At 39.0% G+C, this 18,999-nt stretch overlaps 1 protein-coding gene and 1 long non-coding RNA gene across 2 annotated transcripts in view; both read left to right on the forward strand.

Annotated features, from left to right (window-relative positions):
- LOC149830526 (flowering locus K homology domain-like) overlaps positions 1-10,456 on the forward strand; it is a 35,810-nt gene extending 25,354 nt beyond the window's left edge. Inside the window, exon 7 of the mRNA XM_090016586.1 lies at positions 10,035-10,456. Within this exon, the coding sequence (XP_089872712.1) occupies positions 10,035-10,211 (177 nt within the window). The 3' untranslated portion in view covers positions 10,212-10,456. The remainder of the gene's footprint in view (positions 1-10,034) is intronic.
- A 7,413-nt stretch (positions 10,457-17,869) lies between these two features.
- LOC149830527 (uncharacterized) lies at positions 17,870-18,586 on the forward strand. Its single transcript, XR_016433677.1, has 3 exons — positions 17,870-17,942; positions 18,054-18,118; positions 18,252-18,586. It is a non-coding gene; the product is annotated as an uncharacterized LOC149830527 (long non-coding RNA).
- Positions 18,587-18,999: the final 413 nt, after the last annotated feature.

Here is an 18,999-nt window from a genome sequence, read left to right on the forward strand (position 1 = left end):
TAGGTTCAAGAAGAGACAACTCATCCCACAAAGGGCCAAGAGTGCTATAGTAATCTCTTACACTCATTTCACCTTGCTTAATGGTACGAATTTTCTCTTGGATAAAGAATTGACGAGCAAGGTCTTTTTGAGTATACATACCTTTCATAAAGAACCATGCTTCATTTGCTAGGCGGAATTTAGCAATGTTGGCGCAAATCTTTAGCTCCACGTTGTTCATGAACCATGCAAGAATTTTTGCATGCTTACTTTCCCAATCTTCAACCTTGGATTGGTGATCTTCAATAGCCTTCATGCGAGCATTTCCTTCTAGGGCTTTTTCTTGATCACCATCTATTTTCGTAAGTTGAAGTTGAGGTTCCCTAATGGTGCCCATAACGTATCCCCAAAGCTTTTTACCTTTGCGGTTGTTCTCCATGGCGGCGGCCCACATCATGTAGTTAGTACCATTGAGCTTGAAGGAGAGATCAATCTTTTGTTCTCCTTCCATTATATAATCAACAATGGAGGACAAGCAAAGAGAGATAGAACAAGACAACTAGCAATATGAATCAAGAGCACAACCAAGGCTCTGATACCATGTAATGAAATATGCGGAAAAGAAATGTATGTCCTACAATGGACATTCACACATAGAAATCAAAGAACAAGTCCAAAAGAGGACATACACAAAAGCCAATAATGGCTAGAAAGCATAAAATCTTATAAATGCACTAAAGGGCTTGAAGAAGCCACACATTACAAAGGGGGAGACCCCACTTATTTATAGGCAAGAGAGGAGTGAGAGAGGGTTTAGAGAAAAGAGAGAAAAGGCACCATTGGGAGACCCAACAAGGTGTCGTTGGGCTCCCAACGGTCACAATTGTGACCGTTGGGGGCCCAACGACTCCTTGTTGGGGCCCCCAATGAAGGTGCATTTAATGCACAAAAAAGAAAAAGAAAAAATAAGGAAAAAGGAGAAAAAAAAAAAAAGAAAAAGGAAAAAAAAGAAAAAGACTATACTGCTCCTATTGGGCGATTTTACAAAAATACCCTTATTGGGTATGGGTGAATATATATATATATATATATATATATATATATATTTATATATATATATATATATAAATATATTGATTACATGTATATTTTAACAGAGGGGGGGAAGGGTTGGGGCCTCGCCCCACCCCTGACTGTATGAAAAAACAGGGAGCAGGGAGGAGCTCACCCCCCTTCCTCTGCGAAAACAGGGAAGCAAGGAGGGGCTCGACCCTCTCCCCTGAAATCAGATGGAGCAGGGGGGGGGGTGCTCGGCCCCTCCCTTGAAATCAGAGGGAGCAAGGGGGACTCGATCCCTCCCTTGAAATCAGAGCGAGCAGGGGGCTCGACCCCTTCACTGCCGAAAACAGGGAGGGGCTCGGTCGATCCCCTAAAATCAGAGGGAGCAGGGGGGCTCGACCCCTCCCCTGCCGACCCAACAAGAGAGCGAGGGGGGTGGGGAAGGGTTGGGAAAAGATAGAAGAAGGAAGGGGACGAGGGAGAGGTTACCTGAGAGGAGAGGAGGAGTTGGCTCTGTGCGTCGTCGGGGTTGTGGGTGGGGTTGACGCCGGCGATCGCCGAAGGTCTGCGACGAGGGAGAGGAGGAGGTGGCGTCGGGCTCCCCTGAGAGACGTCGGGAGGAGAGGAGGTGAGCGAGAGAGCACAACTGCGCGGGAGAGGAGAGCTGCAAAAGAGGATTAGGGCAAAAATTTGCCCTAATCCTCTTTCGTAGCCCTTTTGATCGGGCAAAAACAATTTTTTTTACGTCCAAAAATTGGACGAAAATAACCCTGGGTGCGGTCAATGCACCCAGGGTCGCGTTGACCTCACCGAGTGCCGCACCCACACGTGCACCCGCGTCGACGCGGGTGCGGCACCTGCTTTTCTGAATCCGTGTGGCTTAGATAACAAGATTTAAAACCAAGCTTTAGCATAATATAACTGAAGCAATCATATCAAGCTTTGGGTGCCTGTTTCAAACAATAAAGAGTTTCTCAATTGAAGTACCTTCCATAGGGGACTTCATATCCAAGAGGTAAATCCATATAAACTTATTTTAAGTCTCTATTTAAAAATGCATTTTTTGCATCCATTTGGTTGATAGTATAATTAAAGATATGTATGAAGGAGTAGTAACCAATGTCCGCACTTGTGGAGGGGTGACAACCAATTTTCCTATAACGGTTGGGTTACATCAAGGATCTGCTTTAAGCCCTTTCCTATTTGCTATAGTGATGGATGAGCTTACGAGATCAATTCAAGAAAATGTGCCGTGGTGTATGTTGTTTGCTGATGATATTGTTTTGATTGATGAGTCTAGAGCTGAGGTTAATGCTAAGTTAGAATTATGGAGACAGACATTGGAAGCAAGAGGTTTTAAGTTGAGTAAGAGTAAGACAAAATACATGGAATGTCGATTTAGTAAGCAACGAAGTAGTGATGGGAGTGTAGTGAAGCTTGGTGAGCACGAAATTCCGGTGGATGATTCTTTCAAATATTTGGGATCTATCATTCAAAAGTATGGAGAAATTGATGGAGATGTAAATCATAGGATAAAGGTTGGGTGGATGAAATGGAAGAGTGCAACTGGAGTGTTGTGCGATCGTAGAATGCCATTGCAGTTGAAGGGAAAGTTTTATAGGACGACTATTAGGCCCGCTTTACTATATAGTACGGAATGTTGGGCTGCCAAGAGACATCATATTCAAAAAATGAGTGTAGCTGAGATGCGTATGCTGAGATGGATGTGTGGAAATACAATAAAATATAAGATTCAGAACGAGGAGATACGTAAGAAGGTAGGCGTTGCACCCATTGAAAATAAGATGAGAGAGAATCATTTACGGTGGTTTGGACATATTCGACGAAGGCCTAATGATGCTCCAGTTAGAAGGATGGAGAAATGGGAAAATATATTAGTTAAAAGAGGTCGGGGTAGGCCTAGGAAGACATGGATGGAGGTGATAAGAAAGGATATGAATGCTTTGAACCTCACCGAGGACATGGCATTGGATAGAAATGAATGGAGGAGAAGGATTCATGTGGAAGACCCATAATGATTTTCTTTGTTGGTTCATATCGCCGACCCCAATTGTTTTGGGATGAAGGCGTAGTTGTTGTTGTTATTGTTGTATTTGGTTGATAGGCCAACCCTTAATAGCGACAACAACAATGAGTCCTAACTAAATTCATCCTAGCTACTGGTGCAAATATTTCATCATAGTTTATCATGTATTCTTCTGTATACCTTTTGACAACTAAGACCTTGTTTTTTCTAGGGTCCCATCACTCTTAGTTTTGACTTTATACACCCATCTACAACCTATAGTCTTCTTTTATTTAAGCAAATCATATATTTTTCACGTCACATATTTTTCGAGTGTCTCTAGTTCTTTATTCATAGCTTTTATCCATTCAGGATATTCTTTTGCTTGTTTATATGTGGTAGGTTCAAAATATGACAATTTTTTAGCTAGATAAGCCCTATACTATTGTGAAAAAGGCTCATATGAGACAAATCTATCAGGGGCCTAGAAGCCCTATCTGATCTTTTGACTTCTTCAGGTTGTTGATTTTCTAAGGTGGTATCTTTCTAAGGCATTTGGTTGACTATCATTTTCTCGTCTTCTATATTGAATTATGCTAGTTCTTCTAGTTGTAGTGTTTTCATTATCCTGATTTGATTGAGCTTCTTCATTTTTATCATTCTCAAACAAAGAATCATCCTTATTTTGAGGCGATAATTCAAACAAAAAAGAATACTCAAAGTCTTTCTTAGGTACATATTGAAAAAACTTTCATTTCCAAAAAACAAACATCCTTGGATATATATAGTTTGTCCTAGTTGAAGTCAAAACATCTAAACCCTTTTTTAGTCTCTCCATATTCAAAGAAAGCTCACAATATAGCTTAAGAAGAGAGTTTATCATTTTTGTTGATGAGAACAAAGCACTTACATCCAAAAGGTCTTAGTCTAAGATAATCAAGAGAGATTTTGAAAAGTTTTTTATAAGGAGAAATATTTTAAAGCTTTGATGACGAAAGTCAATTGATGAGACATACAACCGTCATACATGCTTCAACCCAAAAATTTATTTAGAACATCTTTTGCAATTAAAAGAGTTCTAGTAGTTTCAATTATGTGCCTATTTTTCTTTCAGCTAATGTGTTTTGGTCAGTATAGGCACATGATCTTTGATGAATAATTTCATTATTTTCAAAACAAGTTTTGAAATCGTTTGACATAAAATTTTCTCCAAAGTCGGTGCGTAAGATAGAACTTTCGGTCTTAAATTGGTTTTAGATAAAGTTATGTTATTTTTTAAAGTTATCAAAAACGTCAATTTTGTGCCTAAGAAATCATATCCATAAGTATCTAGTATAATCATCAACAAATATTACATAATAAGTGAAATGACCTTTAGATAAAATGGGAGAAGGTCCCCATACATCCGAGTGTACTAATTCAAATTATTTCGAGGAGAAGAAGGTTCCTTTTGGAAAGGAAAGAGCCTTCATTTTGTCAAGATCACAATCCTCTTAATAGAAATTTTCATTACAAAATTTGTTTAAATGGGGTACATAAAATATTTTTGATAAACTAGGATGTGCTAAATTTACATTTTGAACATTATAACAAAAAATGCTTTTTGGAAGAAGACAATCCATGTAGTAAAGGTTTCCTTATCTATGTCCTTCCTCAATTTGCTTCTCGGATTGAAGATCTTGCACAAAACACTTTTTGGATGAGAATGAAGCATACAACCATGATTGATAATTTTTGAAACAGGAAAGATATTTAAATTTAGTTTTGGGACAAGCCTAACTTTTGGAATATAGAATTTTGAAGTACTTTTGAAAATTTCCATGCTTTTTATGCTAAGAGAAGAACTATTAGCGGTAAAAACATTATTTTGTGTTGAATTAGTGCGACATTCCGAAAGTAAAGTGGAATGTGGAGTCATATGAAATGACACTCCCGAATCCAAACACCATAAAACCCTACCGGGAGGTGATGATGTAGAGATCGCGACCCAAAAAAGTCAAGAGTTTTTTATTAGTGGATGAAGGGTCTCCATGATTTGAGAAAACATGGTTCCAATAGATTTTGAATATTCATTGGTTCCACTTCTTTCTTCGTGAGACGCTTCCATGGATGCCACCTTTTTGTATTCTCTTCTTTTAAACTTTGGGCAAAATGGTCTAATATGGTCCGGTTCTCCACAATTATGACAACTCAATATAGTTCTCATCATGGTAAGGTTTTAAAAAATGTGGTTGTTTATAAACATTTGTATTGGCACCGGGTCCTGAGACGACCAACACATCATCCTTTATCTCCTTGGATTCAGACATATATCTTAATCTTGTCTCCTCCATTCATACTTTAGCAAAGTCTTCATGTAAGAGAAGAGGTTTTTTCCTATGAATAATATTGGCCCGAACTTGTTCAAATCAAGGTTTAAGACCTCGAAAAAATGAGAACAATTGTTCCTCGTTCTTGTATTTCTTCTATTCTTGAGCATCATTAGGAGTCTCCCATATAGGCTAAAGTTTAGCCAATTGATCTCAAAGCCATTTTAGGGTACTATAGTATTCCCTCACAGTTTTATCACCTTATTTGTGTGCCACATTTTTTCTGGTATATGTTTGTGTAACATATTTTCAAGCCTCATCGGCTCTTTCAAACTCATGAATATCGGAGCAAGGATCCTCATGTATACTACCCATAAAGAGGGAAAGAAGCTTAGCATGACTTACTTATCACTCTTTATAGGCCTTTTTGTATTCAAACGTAGCCTTTTCTCTTTCAATCCCCTTAAGACTTTCTTTTTTGGATTCACCATCGGTTCCAACAACCAATTTTGTGAGAATTGATTGTGGTTTAAATGCAGATCCATCAACAAAATGGCACAAATCTTTACCCATGAGCAGTGTTATAAACAACGCCCCTTGAGGCACAAAAGGCGTGCCTCGCCTTGAGGCACGGCCCTCTGAGCCTCAACACACAATTTTTTTTTTACAACAAGATTCTTGAGACATAATCAACAAAGTTTTTGTAGGTTAATCTCATATATTTTCCAGTTATTTCAGTTATGTAATAAGTTTCTTAGTATATTACTATATTTTAACTTTTGTTGGTTATTCTCGTATATTTTTCAGTTATTTCAGTTATGTAATTAGTTTCTTAATATATTTTAACTTTTGTTGGTTAATCTCATATATTTTTCAGTTATGTAAACAGTTTTTTAGTTACTTTTATATGTTAATCTCATTTTTTAGGATAATTTCATATATTTTAACTTTTGTAGGTTAATCTCATATATTTTTCAGTTTTTTCAGTTATATATTTAGTTTCTTAGTATATTTTAACTTTTGTTGGTTAATCTCATATATTTTCCAGTTATGTAATCAGTTTTTAGTTACTTTTATATGTTAAGCTCACATTTTTTAGAATAATCTCGTATATTTTTATTTTTGTAAGTTAATCTTATATATTTTCCAGTTATTTCAGTTATGTAATCAGTTTCTTAGTATATTTTAATTTTTTTTGGTTAATCTCATATATTTTCCAGTTATGTAATCAGGTTTTTAGTTACCTTTATATGTTAATCTCATATTTTTGAGAATAATCTCATATATTTTAACTTTTGTTGGTTAATCTCATATATTTTCCAGATATGTAATCGATTTCTTAGTAAATTTTGTCTTTTGTTGGTTAATCTCATATATTTTCCAGTTATGTAATCATTTTTTGTTACTTCTATATGTTAATCTCATATTTTTTAGAATAATCTCATATATTTTAACTTTTGTAGGTTAATCTCATATATTTTCCAGTTATTTCAGTTATGTAATCAGTTTCTTAGTATATTTTAACTTTTTTTGGTTAATCTCATATATTTTCCAGTTATATAATCAGTTTTTAGTTACTTTTATATGTTAGTCTCATATTTTTTAGTACTTATTTGAGATTTTCTATTTCTTATTGGTTGTTATTTCATCAATAAAGCATTTCTTTCTTTATTTGTATTTTAAGATATTTTTTATAATATTTTTAAAGTTTTCAAATTTTTTTTTGAGGCTTATGCCTCACCTCACCTCGGTTTTTGGTGGAGCACCTCGCTACGCCTCAACACTTTTCACAACACTGCCCATGAGGATTCTTTTCACCGCCGCCAGCCCACATGATATGTTTCCAACCAGACTTCTGTTGTTTAAGAAAAGTTAATGACTGGGGTCAATGTTTTAGGTTATCTGTGATCATCTGGGTCGTGGAGTGAAGACTGGATTGTTGTACATCTTGCACAACAAAGACAACAATCCCTTTGTCAACTTGAAGAAAGAGTACAGGGGCATCTTCTAGCAAGAGGAAATCATTCCCTTCTTCCCTATAAAACCAAGTGCATAGATCACATCTGTACGATAAGAATTTAAAAATGAAACGAAAAAACTCTGAAAAACCGATTATCAGGCTACACTTCATTTTAAGGGCATTTTTTAGAATTTTAGAAACTTAATATTTTAAGGGCATTTTTTTAGAATTTTAGAAATTTGTGTTTTTATTTGTAAATGTCACTCATCAAAGATTCTCACCATTACTATTTCTTTATCGGCCATAGTGGATGAAAGAAGGGAGATAAGAAAGAGAATAAAGAAGAGAAAGATAGCAAGAAAAGTGTTGAAGAAGTTTTTGATGGCATGCTTTCTGAGGCAACAAACCAATGCTCCACCAAGAACATGGTCCTCTTCCTTACGTAGAAGCTTTCACCCAAAAGCACCGCAGGCTTTGATATCATGTAATGAAACAGCAAGTGCACAAGTACAATGCCACAAAGTGGCTACAAAGGTGCACAGTGCACACACAAATACAAAAGCCTCTAATGGGCCAAATACAAAGAGCCCCTAAGGGCTAACACACAATCTCTCAAAAAACAGTAAGAACACAAAGCAAAAATTATAGGCCTTTATTCAAATATGCTTTGAAACAAGCATTACAAAATAGGAGGAGGGAGTGCCTTCCATACACAAGGGACAAGCTCCCAACACCACTTTTACAACAGTAAAAAAATAAAGAAAAGTAAAAATAAAATGAAATAAAAAGAGAAAGTCGTCAGTTCCTAGTGGACTGACACCTATTACAATGCTGAAATGACTGGAATACCCCTGATGGGTATTTCAGTTTACATACACATAAAAAGGTACACAATACATTTTATCAAATACACTACATTTTAACAAATCCTACCTCTTAACTACTCGTCGGAGGTGGAACAAAGATCAATAGAAGGAGGGATGCAGTCAATTGCGAAGGAGGGAAGAGGATAGGGTTGAGAATGAGCGAAAAAGAGAGGGGGGGGGGGTAGAGATCAAAATGGCCCAGCCCTTTGACCCCTGTTCAAAAGACACACACACAAAAAAAATCTGTTATTTGGATCGTGTTGGGTCGGGTCAGGGTTGGACCTGACTCGACCCAACACATACCCGTCGACACCGGTACGACAGGTGCAATGACGTGTGTATGTTACATAGCTGATCATGGATAAACCCAATGGGTTGTTTTATCCCTGACATATTTACAAGGTTCACTCATGTAGTCATGTCCTTATTGAATTTCCTTTGGGCAAAAGGAGTTGGCCTTCAGCTGTGCTTTCTGTCTCCTTGTTGTCAATATAGGGACTTTTACTGTCTGCCGACGATTAAGAGGGAGCCATGGTGGGGTTGGGGGTTAGCATATTTTAAGTGTATCAATTCCACATACCCAAGAATTGCATGGGTTGTTGTATGGTCTAGGAAAGCCTATAGAGGTGATCTAATGTTTGTTATTGAAAGAGAAAAAGAAGAAAAAAGCCATATTAGTACGGTTACCTTCACCATAGGCCTGTTTTGATGCACCTGAAGCCACAAGAACAACATGGATGAAAATAATTTCCACCACAGGAGATCAATTCAAGGATCCTAGCAAATAACTGCATTACATCTGAAGGTTGTACTTTGATGTGCTAACCTACTTGTGATATACAATCAAAGGATGTTAGTTTCCTAGAGTCTGTACTGCACTGTTCCAGTCCTTGGGAGGCCTGAGGAGAATAATGAAGCGACATGAAGATGTTTTTACATTCATGTAAAAATTATAGACTGATCATGATAGCATCAAACAAGACTCCTGAAAGAGCTGACACAGTATTTGCCTCGGCAAGATGCATTTTCCAAGATCAAATTCTATACCTTTAACACCTCTGAGTTCTAGGATCTTTCACTTCTCATTGCCTTAAGTGAATGAATAACATGCGTGCACTCCATTGAATGGCGCATCTCATACCATACTTTATTGTCAACATGTAAAGTCTTTGTCTTAGACTTTGCCTTTGCTAGAGAGATATAATGCAGACTTGTTAACTGAGTGCATGCAAACTTGTAAGGGATTACATTCTAAATGTTTCTGTGTCCTATTCTTGTGGAAAGATTTTGTAATAAATGGTTTCCCATTATAAGGCCATAAATGCTTGGTTTAAAGTCAAGAAAGGTAAATTTCAACTTGAGAAGTATGTCAGTCCTAGTAAATATGCAATTCATGTTAGAAAATTTCAATTGATTACCCCCGGAGTTCAAAGTTGATCCCTGACTTTCATTTGCTTGTGCATGCACACAACACCTCAAACTCACAATATCATAGGTTTTCGTGTTCAGCATGTGTAGAACCATTTCAGAGACCTGTGATCAATAATGTTATGTGGGTGATGGTTCATGGCTGTGAATGGAAGAAGAGAGCCTGTATCATTTGCAAAATGTTGGATCTTGCAATGCTATTTGGAGACTTATACTAATACAAGTTATCTAATAATGTTGTGTTCTACCTTGAAAGCATTTTCTTGCCACCAAGTATGTGAAAAAGGATATTAATTGGCTTGCTCATCTTCACATAAAAATATTCTTTTTTATCTGATCCTGCATTCCCTTCAGTAGGATTTGGTACTCTTAGTTTCTTTCTTGATGAGAATACATTATTGTTGCAGAATTTCATGGCAGAAGCTGCAGGATCAACACAGAATCAGCTCAACCCTGTTGATCCTTCATACAATTCTTATCCTCCACAGAAGTCAATGTACTCTTCACCTCCTTCCAACCCTGGGCCGGCTAGTCTTCCTGCTGGAGGTTATGGTTCTGTCTATGGTGGCAATTATGGGTACTAGGCGAGTGCAGCATATCATATGCATGCTTGTGATCCAGGTTTAACTCTAGGACCTGATGGATCTTGCAGAGGATTGTGATGGATTTTGCAGAGGATTGTGTTGCCATAGGCAGAATGGTCAGTAAATGTATTCCCTTCTTTTAGATTAGCAAATTGATGGAGATCTTACAATTTGTGTACATTATATGACATTTTCTGTAGTCCCCTATTTGAAGTTATAATTTTCAAAACACCTGCTCATGCATTTCATTTCTGATTTTTGTTGGCGTGATGATGTTGTTGATGATGATGATCGTGTTGACTTGTTCTTAGCATATGTTTACTCGTCCTACAACTGGGGACTTCAGTTTTGAGTGTATCATCCTGGTCCTTTCATGAGTTCCAATGCTTTCATTGTCATTCTAGTGATAAATCTGCTGGGCACTGAGTAGGTTTTGATTTGGTAAAGAAGCTGTTCGACATAAATGTTTGCTGCGAAATTTGCTTTGTCCAGATAGTCCCTGGCACCTTGACAAAAAAACTGTCCATCTAAAATGGTATGCTTATTTTCCACCTTTGGTAGTGTTAGTGGGAAAGCAGGTTCGGCTGTGGAGTACCTGCAATACAAACGTGACATTGGACAATGGGTGGTAAGGTTTTGAATTCTTCCGAACACTGCGAATCCAACATCGATGAGGCATATGAATATTGTGCAGTTTTCATATAATCCTGAGTCAAGCAACATTAGTATTCATACTGCTGCACGTGTTGGTGATGGTTAGAATGCTCTTCTTCCTGAAGTGAAAATCCAGGACTTCCAAATATTGAGTTTCTCAACGCTCGCATATCATGTCACATCCCCCCCCCCCCCCCCCCCCCCCCCCCCCGTTTTTTTGGTTAGAGTACCTGCCCGAAGGGATGCAAAGAGATTCCAACTTTGTTCTGGCAGTAATACTACTTCCTGCAGACCTGTCTCATATGATTTAACCTTTCTGCCAAACGAGTCAAAACTACTGTTTTATTAGCTATTAACTTGTCTTGAAGGTCATAAAAGTATTAGATAATTTCCTATTTGTTGCCAGCAGTTGAACCATCCATGTTGGGGGTGCAGAAACCTGGATTCACCATGATCTTGGGGTTTACTACTATCACAGGAGGATTTCTGTGGATCCAACTGTAACCAACGCTTCTTTCCTGTATCATGGTAATGGACATCCACATGGCCTTTAATGGTGCCTGTGTACGAATTCCTACATCAAAATCTAAAGTTTGAGGTTCGGTCACTCGGTTAATTCTGGTTTCTTAAATGTCCAGAAAAGTGCTACCAATTGAACTGTTGCAACAGCTTTTTAATGGCTCATCTATCTTGAGATGCACATAAATGGCAGCACAAACCATATTTTTAATGTGGAGTCTTGCCTTCATCTTCGGGCTTAAGGTAGAAGTTTCACAAGAATTTGGCAATGCTGCTTAAAGGATTGGTCGTAGCGAAAAGGTAAGTAAGTGTTTGCGAATGCATGAACACCCACAACACATGCAGGTTGCTAGAAAACTATTGATCACATAGCACCTCAAATCTTTGCTGTCACTTGTATAAGTCCAAGGAAAAAGGAAAGCATGATTTCGAAGAATTCATATATCATGTCTACGCGTCTGATAACATTTCTGCCAAAAGTCTGCTCCATGGGCTTCTTTGAGGGACCTCTAACTAACAAAATGTGAAATAGCCATCAACAAAAAAAAATTTATCCCTTCCTTGTAGAGCTTCTTTTGTATCATTGCAGTATATGTGTGTGTGTGTGTCAAGTGGACGTTGAAGTTGTGTAAGGTCAAATGTGTCATCCTATGAGCTTGACAGAATAATATGGTGAATTTTGCTGCATCTGTAACTTGCCCACTAAAAATAACTCGTTACAATGACCCAAATCTCTTAGTTGAGACTTTTTAAAATGGAATAGTGTGCAATTCACAACCAAATCAACTGGTATTAGTTGAACGCCCGCCATTCTTTCTGTGGAATATCATCTTTTTTGATAGACTTTTCTGTGGAATGCTGAGTTTTAAGACATGTTTCTCAATGGCTTTGACATACATGAACCAAATCGGTATTGTTTGCCTCTCACCTTTTGTTTTGGTTGTACTAACTGTTGCTAATTAATCATGAAGATGTGTCATGTTAAAGACTAGATAGATAGTTTGAGCCTGTCCTACAATTTTCATGTGACAATTCCTCTCAATGTCTTGGTGACAACCTAACATGGTATCCTTGAATGTTAAAGGACCAATTAACTGCTCATACATGTCATTTTGCTACACCTGTATAAATTTTTCTTCCCTGATTTTTTTTTTCATTGTTTCTTAAGGAAGGGAGAAACCGCCCCGAGATCAAAGGCCTAGCAGCACTGGCTATGCCTGCCTTACTTACAGACGCTTACCTGATAGTGTAAACCCGTGGCACGCCCCTAGCCCTGAGGGAGTTGTCTTGTTTCGGCATGATCCAGGGACATGATGCTCTTGCCCTTTCTTATATGCAAGGAGCCGACACTCATGGAAATAAAACCCTGACCACCCGTTTATCAGCCAAGGCCCCCTCCCACTATACCAAACTCCTTGGGGCTAAGCTCTTGGCATTCAAGCATGATTTGAGGAAAGTCACTTTAACAGAAAAATTTCTCTGGCGGTTCACCATTCCTTGGTTGCAATCACTACCATTTATTTTTTGAAGCCTTTTTTTGTTTTTGAGAAAACAATTATTACCAATTTGAAGTGCCGAACTGTATCTATTCGTCAATCTCCAAAGCTGCAAGTAAGGTTGCTGTAGGAACTGAGTGGTGCAAAAGGATTGGATGCAGTCCGGTATGATTGATCTGATTCCATATTCAGGTCTGGATCCAAATCAAATCCAGTGAAGTAGCATTGAGTCCGGATTAGGGTTGTTAATGGGTCAGGTTTGACCTGGACCCAACCCTATATAGTCAGGGTTTGGTGATAAATAAGAAGGTTCAGATTGAATCCGGACCAGACCTGAAGGATCCGATTAATATATGGATCCGGGTATGGTTTGAGAACTTTCATACCAGACCTTGGCCCGACCTGAGTTCCGTCTAAGACCTACAAATTTTCAATGTGAAAAGGATAAAAAATATAAATTTACCGGCTAAGGTCCTTGTCTGATTCATGTAATCCTTATAGGATCTGAGTGTGGTTTCTCTTATGGTGAGTCTGATTGAACCCGGTACCACCATCTCAAATCAGGTCTGGGTCTGAACCAAACCAGATTCATTGACATCCCTAGTCCCGATACTCCGAATTCGATCTCAAATCCAAAATTAATATGATTATACACATTCTAATTCTTTTTTTTCTGATTGGCAAGCTGGGGTTAGGCAGACAAATCCCAATTCAATGGGATTCACATTTGGATCTTATTTAAGGTCTCAAAATAAAGTATTCGATTCTATTTGCACCCCTTAGGATATACATTATCTGCCTTGCTTCCAGTTACTTGACACAGCCAGTGTGGTAGTTGAACTGAACCCCATCATCAAATGCAATTCTTGACATCTCTTCATTAAATTTTGTTTGTCTTGTTATCTTGTTTAGTTCATGCGGATCTGGATCTTCAATATGAGATCCCAAAAGGAATCTTGGTCTTGAATGACCCGTTTGCATGTCTACTGTCAAACTACCATGAAACTATGGTATGGATGTACAGGCAGTGTTAGAACCAATGTTATCAGTATCAGCCTTAATCGGCTATATTTTAATAAATGTAAAAATTCTTAAAATTATATTTTAATATTATTTTAGTGGTTTTTACATGTGTCACATTCTGATTGACACAAAATATTTTTTAATTATTTTTTAGTCGATTCAGAACGATTCACTTGAGATTCTGTATCAGCCAATTCACCTGAATCATTGGCCAAACGATTAAGGGCCGACAGGGATACCGGCGACATTGTCAAATCTGAAATATCAAAAGCCTCTGTAGTATGAGTCCGGATCGGGTGCAATCACATGGCACAAAATTTATGCATTAAGCACCTGCTTGCCCTCCATCAGGCCTTGGGCCTCACAACTGACAGGCCTATCCCCAAGATGAAGGGTAATCTGGGAATTAATGCACAAATATTTGTGCAATCATATTGCACCTGATCTTTTTACCTGTAGTACCAAGCTCTTGATAGACAAAGGCAGATCAGGTGCAATCACATTGCACACTTTAGTGTGCCGCTTCAACTGATCTGCCCTCCATTTTCTGCTGGGCCCACCAGGCTGTACCCAGATGGATGACTGTCAGGTGCAACGGCACACTCAAAGTGTGCAATGTGATTGCACCTGATCTGCACATGTGATGTAAATCAACCTCTGAGCTTGCAATGAGATGTCTGAACCATAATGGTCGTTCCTCCTTGATATCAAAAAAAAAAAATCACCATGAAAATGTAAATAGCCTGCATGATCCAATGCAGAGTTTATCAGAATGAAACCAAAGCTCTTGTTAGTAAATTCTCAAGTTGAAGGAATGTCGCGAGTTCGAAACTCAGGGTGTGCATCCCTCTCGGCAAGGTCAAATCCCTGGGTGAGGAAGGGGAACTTGCAGTTTTAAGCCGTCGGGTGCTGAGAACAGGGCACGGTAAAACCGATTGTACCTTAAGGCCACCCTAAACACCTCTGGTGCAATCAGCAACAAGTAAAAAAGAAACTTAATCCAGCTTTTTTTTTCTTCCATAACAGAGCTGGGGGAATTTTGGCCCCTCGTACAAACAACCTTTAAGCCAACCCAGACAGGCTTGAGGCCTTGCTCAAACTATTCAACCACCCATCTATCAGTGGGGTTAGAACTTGCAACGTCATATCACATAGTGACTTGTACAAAGTGTTTTTTTTTTTAAGGCATGCTGGGTTAGGCAGACGGCAGACCCCTACCAGTTATACAACTATACCATTGGGTTTTGACCTGCAGCATCTCAACACTAGGTGACGTGCACTAGCTGCTCCTACCAGACAAGCAGAGCCCCTGTTGGTATGTACAGCCCACTCCTACCAGATGGTCGGAGCCACAATACTTTTGGCCTTTCTGCTGAACATATTTCTGCACCTTCAGTGCAGAGATCAACCTCCCATCTCTGAAAATGTCCACCACATTGAATTCTATCATAAGATGATCGGGCATCTCCAATAAGACCTTCCAGCCATGGCACTTCAAACAGACGAAGTTTTCATAGAGCCAATCCATACTTAGAATTACATCGAAACCCATCATATTTAGAAGGATCAAATTAGCTGCAAACACTTGTCCGTCGATCGAAACCTCTACGCATGGAATGAACAAGAAACAACTAGACTCCTCTCTCAAATGAGTGGTGACCTCTAACCCAAGACTCAATTCCTTGGTAGAAACATTGATTCACAAAATCACAGGATACCAAATAACAATTGTGCAGAGAAATTTGCAATGGAAAGGGTACCTTCAATCACTTTGTCGCTTGGGCCAGCTTTCTCGACTTTAGCTACATATATGCGCCCAACAGTCTTCTGCGGTGGTTGGGTGGTTGATGTCATTGTTGCTGTTGCGGTTGCTAAGGTAGAGCCAACCTCTGCGGGCATTCTTGAATATATGTCCCATCCAGCCACAGTACAGGCAAACACCATTGTCTTGCGGGCATGGGCAGCCTACGTGGTCTCTCTCTCTGACACTTTTTGGCATACTTGTGCAGCTGGTGGTCTCTGTTGCTGCTTCCTACCTGCTTGCGTCCGCTGTCTCTAGGGTGGGGTTGTCCTATGATACAGGGTCCTCCTCCTCCTCCTGTGTCGGATAATAGTCTTACGATCATCCTTCTTCTGACCTGAGGACTCAACATATTCTCGGGTCTTCCTTGTAGCCTCCCAGTTTTCCTCTATCACAGTAGCCTTATCCATGCCTCATTGAGAGTCTGAGGCTCTCGAAGCAACACCTTGCCTCTCAGCCCATCCCTCAAGCCTCAAGTGAAGTTCATCGCTCGGGCTCTCTCTGTCGAATACGTACTTGGGCAATAGCACTCGAGGTGATGGAATCGACTCGTGTAATCTATCAAGGACATCCCTCTCTGTTTGAGGTCAAGGAACTCTTGCATTTTTCTTTCCCTCGCATGAACAAATATGCATCCAGAAAGACTGTTTTGAAGTCCTCCCAACCAACAACAGGCACCGATCCAAATTTCACCACTTTGGTGGTTTTCCACCACCTCTCTTCATCACTCTTCAGGCTATATGTCCCGAACAAAGTCTTTTTCTCTTCTTGTACCTCCAAGATAGCAAATATGCGTTCAATCTCTCTCATCCAATCTTCTGCTTTCTCAGGATCTGAAGTCCCCGAAAATGACGGTGAATCTAAATCTAAGAACAGAGTCTTTTATCGCTTTCTCTTAACTTTGCAACTTTTCCTTCAGAAGGCATTGCAGAGGATCGCTATCAGCTGAAAGCAGTGGTGCTCGGACAAAGAACTATTTGCAGTTGGCTCATGAATGCTTACCAGTATGCACTCACACGTTGATGCTTCTGCACCACCATCATGCAGATACTGCTCCTTGGTGCTACAAAGAGATGCTACACAAAATTCCCAATCACAAAACAAACCATGGAAGGCAACATATGGATGGCTCCCTCTTCCAAGTAGAGAAATTTTAAGTTATTGCATAAGATTGAGAAAAGCAACTAAAATTATCATGAAAATAAGGCAATGGGTTGCTGAAGCAACAGTTCAATAAAGAAAAGGGATTGCAATGTAACCAATGCATTTCCCAAATGCAATTTCAAACCGGAACCAAAATCTCCATATATTTTAAGAAGCAAAATGCCAATTATGTACCAACGGATTGGTCAATAATATACCTCGCCCAGTAAAGAAGACCATAAAAAGTAGAAGATTTGAAACTCTAGATTAGCATCTCAGTGCCTACTATCCAAAAAGTGCAGGCCTGTGCAGTAACTACAAACCAAGGCCTCACACATGCAACTGTCGACTCTCACATTCACCAGACGTGTTAACTACATTCTTCTATTTGCCTAAGTGCAGACCTGTGCAGTAATCTACAAACCAAGGCCTCAAACAAGCAACTGTGCGCTCCCAGATTCACTAGACATTTTTGTAAGTACATAACTGAGTGCTAAAACTCAATCTTATTGCTAAGCCACCCCCAATAGCTCTTCTTGTTATTTTCACTGCCTTGGTCCAAACTCCCAAAACATCTGTAGGAACTGCAAAATTCTTAACAAACTCAAATGAAAAACAAACAAACGGCGGCAGATCTTACTAAAGTTGAATTAATCAGAATCCTGCATACCTCTAAAATATTCAAACAATGTACGTTTCAAACTGAAGATAAGATATCCTCGTTAGGACTAAAGAGATTTCAAATCTATCAGGTTAACTTACCAAATGCACCTGAAATTCTCCTGGACCTAAGAAAGCGGCACTGTGCAGATTGTGGTTTGCTCGATGAAGTACCTTACTTGGCTCTTTCACCTGATTTGTTGCAATTAAAAATTTCAACTCTGACAAGAGGCAAGTCTTTGAATAGCTTCTGTTCTACATGATTTTGGTATCAATACATGACTACTAGTTCATATATGTCCCTTTTTCCTACCCTACAAATGCACATTGTGCCTTCATGTGGCTGACATGTTTGGTGTTCATACAATCCAGCCATAGCTACTGTGGTGACTATTTCTGAGATCTTGAAGAACAATGGACTGGCTGTGGAAAAAAGTAAGCTCTTGGAATGTTATATATTCTGTTTGATAATATTGTAGCACTCAGCTTCAATGAGAAACACTCTGTTCCAGGATATCATTAACCTTAGATGCTTCTCTTGTGCAGAGATCCAGACATCCACCATCGATACAAAGGATGAAAACAAAGGCCGTCATGTTCAAAAAGCCAAGGTGAGCCGCATCCATGTGCTTGTCCACGTGCTGCATATGTAGATGCAGTTTATAGTGCATAAATCATTAGGTTGTTTTTCAATTCCTAAAAGCTAGTTATGTTGATGGATCTGAGTTTAAATGAATTGTATAGATCGAGATATTGTTGGGAAAGTCCGAAGATTTTGACAACAAGGTGACTGTTTCGACCCAGCAAAAGGGAGTTGCTGCAGAGGGCAAGGAAGCAGAAGGTGGCGAGGAATGAAAAGGGGAAAGCTTGGTGATCCTGCTGGCTGTACAGGCTTCTTATGTGTGCCTTAGTTGTGATTTCTTCAACTGAATTTCTGTAGACAAGTTGTAGTGTCATAGTTGCTGTAGACATTTGTAGTGCTGTTAATTGATTTTGTGGACATGTAGGTCTATCTTCTGTTGTTCTTGGGGCAAGGATGGGATGGATTTTGGGGTTCTGGACTCTGTCTTCTGTTGTTAATTAGGGGAGTAGAGGGGTTCCAGCAACAGACTGAGATGTTTCATGATAGGATATAAGCTCAATTTCTTTTCGTTGCTTAAATGGTTTGTTTCAAATGGGGATCGTTCCTGTTAATAATCAATTCCAAAATCCATTGTTAAGCTTCTGCTACGTCATGAATGTAATGCTAGTTGATTAACATTTGCTTCGAAAATCTCACACATAAATTTTGTTTGTTCATATAGTTGGGTCAGTTACAGATGAAAATTCTACTCACTTTCATTATCTCTGAGAGTTGGTTCAGCACTTCAGCCCTGTTTCAGTGCCCGCTATGTAAAACTCCATGAGTACTCCACCCTTATGCTCACTTCTTTAAGAAGCAAGGGACCACTGTTTCCACTTCATAATGTGTTTTGAAAATTTGCGGAAAAAA

The sequence above is a fragment of the Nuphar pumila genome, chromosome 8, assembly GCF_984573655.1.
Source record: "Nuphar pumila chromosome 8, dmNupPumi1.hap1.1, whole genome shotgun sequence".
Taxonomy (NCBI): domain Eukaryota; kingdom Viridiplantae; phylum Streptophyta; class Magnoliopsida; order Nymphaeales; family Nymphaeaceae; genus Nuphar; species Nuphar pumila.